At 32.8% G+C, this 10,399-nt stretch overlaps 1 protein-coding gene across 1 annotated transcript; it reads left to right on the top strand.

The window, feature by feature from the left end:
- The first annotated feature begins 245 nt into the window (after positions 1–245).
- On the top strand, positions 246–2,113 carry LOC138871230 (protein FAR1-RELATED SEQUENCE 5-like). The gene is made up of 3 exons (XM_070149099.1): positions 246–681; positions 856–1,466; positions 1,670–2,113. Exons 1-3 carry the CDS (start codon positions 246–248, stop codon positions 2,111–2,113), a joined length of 1,491 nt encoding a protein of 496 aa, XP_070005200.1.
- Positions 2,114–10,399: the final 8,286 nt, after the last annotated feature.

Here is a 10,399-nt window from a genome sequence, read left to right as displayed (position 1 = left end):
TAATATATCAGCAAAATCAGTGTATGATTGAAGATAGGTGGGTTTTATAAATTGTAGTTAAATTATAGTCAATTTGTAGTAAATTGTAGTTTTTTCATAAATTTGTGTAAATATTGTATTTCTTTTGTAGCTACTGGCTTATATGTGTTGCTGAAAGCTGTAAATGGCATTTCAAGGCAACGTCAATTAATGATTTGGCAATGTTCAAGATATGAAGTTTCAGCCGTCAACACACATGCTGCCTAATGGACGAAACATTCATACAGCGCAAACGTACTGCAGCAGTACTTGGTAGCATGGTCGTTCCAAAGTATTGTGATCCTAAGACTGTTTACACACCAAAGGACATACAAACTGACATGTTATCCGAACATGGACTGAACCTAAGCTACATGCAAGCATGGAGAGCAAAGGAAAAAGCTTTACAGTTTTTGAGAGGGAATCCGTGTGACTCCTACAACAAATTACCCAAATATTTTTATATTCTTGAGAAGAATTATCCTGGTTCTGTTGTTAAATTGAAGAAGGCAGCAGATGATTGCTTCTTATACGCATTTGTTGCTCTTTGTACATCAATAAATGGTTGGCAACATTGTAGGCCGGTAGTAGTGGTTGATGGGACATTCTTAAAGTCAGCCTACAGGGGGATTATGCTGACAGCAAGCACCATGGATGCAGCAGGTAAATAATGGAATAATTTTGTACTTATTTGTAGACAGTCTTTAAAATGCAGTTAAATTGTAGTTATGTTGTAGTTATTTTGTAGTTATATAAAAGAATGTAGTTAACATGTCTATATTTCTCAATATATATTGTAGTTGTTATTTAATCATATTTTATGTCTTAAAAATGTAGGTACTATTTTTCCCTTGGCATATGCTGTGGTTGATTCTGAAAACGACGCGTCTTGGAAGTGGTTCTTTGAGCAATTCAAGGAGGCATATGGTGAAAGACCTTCAATGTGTGTTGTTTCAGATAGGCATGAGAGTATACTGAAGGCAACATCAGTTGTCTATCCGGGATTGGCACACTACTCTTGCATGTGGCATATATGGACAAATATAAGGTCAAAATTCAAGAAGGGACATCTACAATTACATGAATTGTACTTTGCTACAGCACGGTCATACACTATGGATGAATTTAATGAAAGGATGTTGAAGATTGAAGAGGTAGACCTGCGTGTAAAGTCTTACCTATATGATATTGGCTATCATAGATGGTCAAGAGTACATGCAACGGTAAATAGAACTTTTACTATGACGTCAAACATTGCCGAGTCATTGAATGCTGTAACAAAAGATGCAAGAGAGCTTCCAATATTTGATCTATTTGAGTATATGAGGACTCTTCTTGAACGTTGGACAAAAGAAAAGTTATCGAAGGCAAAGGGTACTTTCACATACCTTGGTCACAAATACAACAAAGAATTGGAAGACAACAGTACATTATCTCAGAAACTAAGGGTAAGATATTTTTTTTGGTGCAGTAGAATCAAAAAAGTACTAGCTGCAGTTTTTCCAGATTGTAGTTAAACTGTAGTCAAATTGTCGGTAATAATAGTTTGTAGATGAGCTGTAATATATTTGTTGCTGATTTGTAGGTAAATTGTTGATAATCCATTTTAATGATTGATGTATTATTATTTCTGTTTGGTCTTCAATTGTAGGTGAGGGCTTCAACAGATCATATACATACTGTGTTAGATGGTGTGAAGCGGTACATTGTGTGTCTAGAAAACAAGAAATGTAGCTGTGGACAATTCCAACTTGATGAACTTCCATGTGCGCATGCTTTGGCAGCATTAAGGCATAGGAATGAAACATACGAAAACTATTGCTCTCCGTATTACACAAGGAAGAGCCTTCTGCTTACCTATGAAATGCCAGTAAATCCTCTTCCTGATGAAGGCAAATGGGAAGTGCCACAACATATTTTGGATGAGGTAGTAAAGCCACCGGCAGGAGATAAAAGGCAGCCAGGGAGACCTCACAAGGAAAGATATAAAACATTTGATGAAATAAAGTCAAAGAAATACAAGGTGTCATGTGGTAATTGTGGAGGTGAAGGGCATAACAAAAGAACTTGCAAGAATGCGCCGAAAAAGAAATGAATATCATGTAGTTAGAATAGTTATTCAAAATAAATGTTAGTGAGCTCAAATTATCGGATTTTCTTGTCTAATTGTTTAAGTTTTTGAAGATGAATAAGAAGTATAAACATCAATTTGTGTATCTGCACTATTTATGTTTTTATGTATTCTGTCAAGCATCTAAAGTTGTCTTTTTTTTATAGAATAGTTAAACTTTAATATTTACTGTATACAAAAAAACTGATATTAATAAAGAATGCATTCAACGTAAATTGTATCCAGATTGTAGTGAATATGTAGTTTAACTGTGTTAGAACTGTAGTCCTGTTATTCATATGTAGAGGAGTTGTAGTTAAAATGTAGTTTGACGTAGTTTAAATGTAGATAAATTGAATTTTTTTGATAAACCTTGTTGATAAAAAATGGCTAAATTATTTATATGATTACTGTATTTATTTTATCTTTCTGCTGTGTAACAAATGACAGTTATATACATATATTACTTGGCACTTGAAGGTATTTATAAAAATAACTTGAAGATTAAAGTCAAATTGTAAGACAAAACTGTTGCTGTAAAAATGTAATCAGAGTACTCGAGTATAATGTAATCAACAAAAAGTGTTGTAGAAAACCAAAACGACATATTTCCTACATTGTTTTCCAATTCAACTACCAAATTTCACAGACCAAACTAGGAACACAATAGTCTATTTCTTCTTTCGTTGCACTCTAGTCCTCTCGTTTTTTGCCGGAGCACCCTTCCTCCTTGCTAGCCTGCCAGTAACCTCACTCTCACTGATTGACCCATCTTCTTGCTTCTTTGTTGCATAGTCCCACAGTAGAGCTCCATAGCGTCTACGGTGTTGGTCAATATCAGAAAGATCTTCCTTTGGGATTGCCAAATCTCCAAGGCTAACATACTCCGCAAATGCAGCCACAAATACACCACAATCGCTGCATAAGATGAGAATTTTTTATTATATAACAAATGATTAAAATAAAAAAAATTAAACATATAGAAAGGGAGATTATTTTTTTACACTGAGCCTTCCTTTTGTTGTGGAATCTCAGCAACCATCCATTGTATGTCGAGAGGGTCCGTAACTGGTTTTTCGATGTATGCCTTTGTGCTCTTGAAGTTAATGTCTTTACGTTTACCATAGAAACCAGTGCATGACAAATACAGAGGGATAATGATTGAAAACTTGTCAACCAATGTCTCTACTGTTTTATGACGGTTTGCTCTCACCATGGAATCATAAACATAAAGTTGTCTGTCCTTTATGTCAAAAACTAGAAACAACCAATGGAAGTTCTCTACAAGGTTCACAGGCATGAGCACATAGTCAACAAGATCCCAGGCAACATTAGCAAGAATTCTGTACCCAAGAATATATTCTCCAACATCATCCTCGGGTTTAACAACCGAATACCTTTGTTCCGGTGGAGAACTTATGAACTTGTCATAGATTCTTTCAATCTTTGTCTTGAACAAGCAATCCGTGGTTGTGAACCTAGTATTATTGTTGGGGCCATATTTGCCTCTTTTTCGCAGATAATACATAATAACATCAATGTGCTGCCAAAATAGAATAAACATATACAATAAGGTACGGTGTAACCACACTTGTCTACAAGACAGCTACAGATTAACTACAATTTGAATTTATTAAAAACTCTAACAGATTGCTGCAAATTAGCTACACTATAACTACAGAAATATAACAGTTAGTCCAAGTTCCTCACAAAATGTAATTTAATTGTAGTTTGTATGAACCATAGTGAACAAGTACTATATGTACAATTGACCCATCAGACTACAAAACAACTACACATTAACTATATTTATGCACTGTCTACATTTATTCACTATACAGAGGAACAAATGAAACATACCACCTAACTTAAGCTCCCAAAAATCAGCAAGTTCAACCTACAGTTAATATTAATAGGCACAATCACAAGCTCTACAATATTACTACAAGGTAACTACAGTTGTGGTACACAGAGATTCCAAGTCAGTCAAAAGTACCAAAATTCCAGTTTGTACATACAATCATCATCACATATGATACATAAGGTCCATAAAAAGCAAAATTTCACAGCTGAGACATAAATATAGTAACATATATATGTTGTCTACAATATTACTACAATTACACATCATAGCTGAAAAATAAACTACAATTACACTACACAGCTGAAGACAAAACAGATATTGTGAATGATTATGTTCTTTATACTTACTGTGTTATTGATGACTTGTCCGGGGTGAGCAAGGTCATAAAACCAGTCCTTCTTATCAATCTTTTCACAACCAAAATCCAACCAAGGCTTGATTTGGTTATCCTTCTTGGAAAAGTAATATTTCCTCCTGTAATAACAAAAAAAAGATGATCAAATACAAAAAATTTACAAAATGAATTACAATTTTAAAGTATAAAAATGGTGAACAGACAGTGTAAAATGAAGCATTCATACCTCCTAGATACTTTATCACTACGAATGTATAACCAGTTGGTGAACCTTTCTGTCAATTCAGGATCTACATTTTCACCTATGACACTTGTGAAGGGGTGCTTGAGGTAAAAAAATTTAGGTCCAACAGATGTGCTGCCTCCAGAACTATACAAAGATGTGAAAGGTGATCGTGCATATTTTCCCGGTTGCCTTGTTCTACCGGGATGAACAGGGGTTGATTCATCTCGTATGGGCTCGCCATACATGACCAACTGTGATAAGTTTTCTAGCAGCTCAAAGTCATCCAATGTCAAACCTTTGTTTTCAATGCCTTCAGGAACAACGTTTTTATCAATGCCTTCAGGAACAACTTCAGTCACAGTCACACCGTGAATTGGCGACTGTGGAACTTCACCTTCTGTAGATAAGTGTAGATCTATGTAGATATGAACAGTATTATGGAGTTATAGAGAATATAGAGAATATATTACCTGCTTGTTGTGGCTCAGCCACTTCATCAATTACTGGTTCTTCCTCAATATTTTCTTGTAGATGTTCTGGTGAAACATCAGCTTGAATGAATAATTGGGAATGAGAATTGTAGATATATGTAGGAATATGTAGTTAAGGTGTAAATTATTAAAATTTTGCATAAAAACCTTATTGTAATGAAGGAATGGTTCTGTACCTGCTTTATATGCCTCAGCTGCTTCTTGGAAGTCAGGATATAAGTCAACATGTGGTTGAAAATGTTCTGGAGAAATTGTAGCTGCAACACATAGTAAAAAAATGATTAGTATAATTTAATAATGCTGTCTTGAAATTTGTAGATATGTATGCAGGAATTTTGTAGATACCTGTATTGCTTGTGCTTCCATGCAGTTGATCACCAGCATTGAACTGGAATTGCTAGTTGTTATCTCCTTGATGTTGGTAATTATTTTTTGTTGAACTACCAGCAAACTACAATTTTGGGGAATATTTGAGACTACTTTATTTGTATGTCTTAATTAGTCTTAGTACAAAATTATATGTAAATTCTTACCTTTGACTCGTCCAAATCAAACCTCTTGTTTATCACATTCATAACACCCTTCAAAGATTGATCTATGAACTCTCGAAGGCTTGAGAGTTCCTCAAAAACATCCTTCCTATAGGCATCTAACTTTACATCAACCTAAAAATTAAATATATAATTAGTTGGTAATCTTATTCTAACTGCTACAGTTACACTACAATTCAACAAACTATAATTGTTATAGATTTATACCACAAATTAACTACAATGTATAACATACTATAATTGTTATGTAATGAAGTCAAAATGTAGCAAATTATGTCAATATATTGTAGTTATTCATAATACCTGCACAATCCCCTTTTCCAACTTCATGAGCTTGCTACTGACAGATTCAATGTCCTCTTGACAATCTGTATATTTGGGTTCAAATGATGGAGAAGCAGCAGTTGGAACATGTGATGGTTGAGCACCATGTTCATCTTCATATTGAATCTTGTCTGGCAGATTAAGCACTCCAAGCTCTTCTCCAGATTCAATCATGTTTGTGAACTGAATGATGAAAATAACAGTTAATTCAAGTGACAAAAAAATGTAGATTCAATGTAGTTATTATGAATGTAATTGTAGCATCATACAAAAGTGGAAAAAAATACCTTGATCCACTCAGGCTTGATCATCTTCTCTTCAATTGCAGTTAACCAAATCTGCCCCTTTGTAGCTGACCATCTTAAAATGCGAGGTATAGATTCAGAACATCTCGTAGCAAGCTCGGTGCTGACGGACGAGCAACACTCATATAGCCACACTTGCAAGGCTAATGAGCATCCCCGTATCAGATAAGAATGTACATGGGGATTAAGACGATGTCGGACAGATTCAATAACCTGCTTGAAGGATTTGATACCCCATGGGTATGACTCAAAATTACCAGACTCTATTAGAAAGAACATAAACTTGTCTATGAAAGTCACATGGTCTTTATCAGAAGGACAAACAAAAAATTCCAACATATAAAGAATGCACAACTTCACCGCATCCACATCGTTTGCCCATGCTTTATTAGTCACTACATTTTTCAAATGCCATTTCTCAACCCTTTCTTTGTTCGGAAAATATGTATTCATTAAAGGGCTAACATAGGTGGAAGTGTAACCATAGTCTGAAAACTTATTCACACAATTAAGACCAGTTATCAACCCAAATTCTCTCAAGGAAAAATTCAATTTTTCACCCTTAAATAGTACTGAAAAATATGAGTCAGTAGACTTTGTCAATTCATACTTCATCAGAAGATGAAGTGTTTGGTTTTGCATACAGATTTTGGGGAGACCTAATAAGTAACCAAAACAAGTTTTTCTGAAAACCCTTAAAGCATTCGGAGAGAGTAAAGCTTGTATCTGGCTAGGTATGCTAGGATCACACAAACTGTGGAATCTAAGCACACCATAATCAACATTTTGTTGTGCAAAGTAAGGTCCATTCTGTAGAAAATATAAAATTAATGAACATTAGTAGTTTGCATAAAAAGGAAACAGTAATCTACATATAACTACATGACAAATACAAAATATAACTAGAAGAAGAATAGCCTACCCACACCTATAACTACAAAACAATAACAGAAGAACAATGCACGTGTAAACATTATCTACAGGATGTAACAGTTACTTCAAGTATGTCACATAAATGTAGATTAACTGTAGTTAGAATGAAGTTAAATATATGAGCTATACAGGCTACAATAAAAAATAACATATCTACAATTTAACCATCAGACTACACATCAACTACAAACTAACTACATTTATACACTGTCTAAGAGTCACAGTTCCAATTAAACTACAAAATTGAGACAAAGAATCTACAAAATTAGGACAACACCACATTTTACCAAAATACACTTGAACAATCAAAGAAGAACAATGCACGTGTAAACAAGTTACAATAAAAAATATCATATCTACAATTTAACCATCAGACTACACATCAACTACAAACTAACTACATTTATACACCGTCTAAGAGTCACAGTTCCAATTAGACTACAAAATTGAGACAAAGAATCTACAAAATTAGGACAACACCACATTTTACCAAAATACACTTGAACAATCAAAGAAGAACAATGCACTTGTAAACATTATCTACAGAATGTAACAGTTACTTCAATTAACTCACAACATGTAGATAAATTGTATTTAGAATGAAGTTAAATGTAGCAGCAATACAGGTTGCAATGAAAAATACCATCTCTACAATTTAACGATCAGACTACAAATCAACTACAAACTAACTACAGTATACACTGTCTAATAATCACAGTTCCATTAAACCTACAAAATTGTGAAAAATAATCTACAAAATTAGGACAATACCACATTTGGCCAAAAAACACTTGAACACTAAATTAACACTTGAACAACAGATTTTTACAACCAAAATCAAACTACAAAACAGTGAGGAAACATAAATAGTGTTTACCTTTATTGAAATTTTTTCCTTAACCAATTTTGGTACTTTTTTTGAGGGTTTCTTCTTCTTTGGTTTTGATGAAGAAGGAGAGACCTTGTGTTTTTTCACAGATTGAACTTTGGGAGAATCATTTACAAAATCGTCATCTACACTCAACTCTTTCCCCTTGCGTTTCAGTTGATTGTCGACTAGTTTATCAACTCCGCCAACATCAACATCGTGCAAATGCTTGCTTCTTATTTCCGCACAAATTTGTCTAGGAGATGAAATAACAGTAGTTTGTTCACTTGCATGCGTCGTTTGTGGGTTTTTTTGTGGTGATTTTGGTGTTAAAACACCCAAATCAAAGGTTGGAATATCAGCTAATATAGCTTTTGATGATTTTTTTGGGGAGTGTTGGTTTTTTTCATGATTTAGGAGTTGAAGACAAAGATGGAAGTGAATTCAAATCGTGGGGGATACTATCAACTGAAGGTAATTAAGTGGAGAAGAAAGTGATGGTAATTGTGGGTGAGAAGAGATTGTACGAGAATGGAGGAAAAACTGAAGGTAAATCGTGGGGGTGGGGAACTGAAGATAAATCGTAGGGGGTGTGGGGGGGGGGGTTGGAGGAGAGAGGGGCGGGTAAACCAAATAACGTGAAGATACAGTCCTATAATTATGCCTAATAAAAATGAACCCTTAATTATATCCCTAATTTGAATTATGGTATAGAAATGGTAATTTGGTATGCTTAAATATAATAAACACAAACCTTAAACATTGAGGGTAATAAGTTTTGATATATGGTATAGATAGGTAAAAATCCCAAATTTAAAAGCCCACAAGGCTTAGACTAGACTAGCCCGTTTTGACAACTCTGGTTGTAGTAACAATTTACGAATTACTTCCTGGAGAGAAAAGTATGTCGGGTGTCTCAGGAATTTGTAGGTAAGAAATAGTCCGTCTCTTGTCCACCATGAATATATATAGTTAATGTACGGGTAATGTGTTTTCGATAGAATTCTTGCCGTACTCAATTTCTAATAGGACCAATCTAGAGTTCATTAACAACTTAAATTAACAGAAGTTTAGTTAGTTTCAAATTCCACTATTAGATATTATAATTTTATCCAATGTAGAATTATTGTTTGAATAAATAATTAAATATTTAAGTGCATAAAAGTCGGCAAGAGCATGTTTGGAAAGCCACCTAGGAATTGGATTTGAGTGTAATTTTGGTTTGTCATGTTTGTCTGGCCAAATAATTACTTGGTCAGCATGGAATTGGATGTAATTGGAGAGATGTAATTACACTCTCTAATTCTAGGGGAGGAGAAAACTGGTGGTAATTACAATGTTACTTTTTAATTTCTTTCCTTTTTGTTTTTATTTTAATTTATTTTCTTTATAATTTTTTATTTCCATTATTTTATTTTTTTTATATTTTATTTTTACTTTTAAATTTGTTTTCTAAATTTTAAATATATTTTTCTTTGTACGTTATTTATCTTTTATTTTCCTATCTTTACTTCTCGTGATTCCATGTAATTGCTTGTATAATTTATTTCTTATTTGTTTTACTTTCTTCATTTAGCGTAATTGCGTTACTATTCTAGTTTTTGAAACTACACTTCCTAATATTAGAAATAAGGAGTCATTAGAAAACTTGACATATAATGAGTGATACCATTAAAGTAGAATTTTGTTGTTGAAAAAGATTATAAACTTATTATGTTTCATAATATTAAGTTGTATTGAAACTTATTTTTATCATGTTGGAATTTGACATATGTTAAACTTTTTTTTTGGGTTTTAAAATTGTGTTATATTTATGGTTCCACTTGACTTGTTTTAATAGTATTGACTTGTTATTTCACATTGCATGTTGTTCATTTTTTAGTTAGTATTGATAGATTAGTTTTGTCAAATATTTGAATAGTGTTATGACATTATATTTATAATATTAAGGAATAATTTATTTATCAAACATGCATTCTATGATGTTACAAGACGTATATTTTTAGTTGTTATAATTAATTAAACTAAATATTAGTATTAATTTAGTTGTTATTAATTACAAGACATATGTTTTTAGTTGAGATAATTAATTAAAATAATACTATACTATTCTCTTATAATTAGTTATAGTTGTTAATTTACACTTATATAAAATTATTTATAGGGATATATTTATTATATTAACTTTTAAATTTTGATAATTACTTTGTTTAGAATTTAATTTAACTGTGTAATTATACTTGTGCAACCAAACAATACGCTTGTAATTACATTATGACAAACAAATAAGTCGTCGTAATTACAATACTATATAATTACTAGGCTGTACAATTACTAGCCTAATAATTATACTA

The sequence above is a fragment of the Nicotiana sylvestris genome, chromosome 6 (genome assembly GCF_000393655.2).
Source record: "Nicotiana sylvestris chromosome 6, ASM39365v2, whole genome shotgun sequence".
In the NCBI taxonomy this organism is placed as follows: Eukaryota; Viridiplantae; Streptophyta; class Magnoliopsida; order Solanales; family Solanaceae; genus Nicotiana; species Nicotiana sylvestris.
This window is presented reverse-complemented; position numbering and strand designations above follow the sequence as displayed.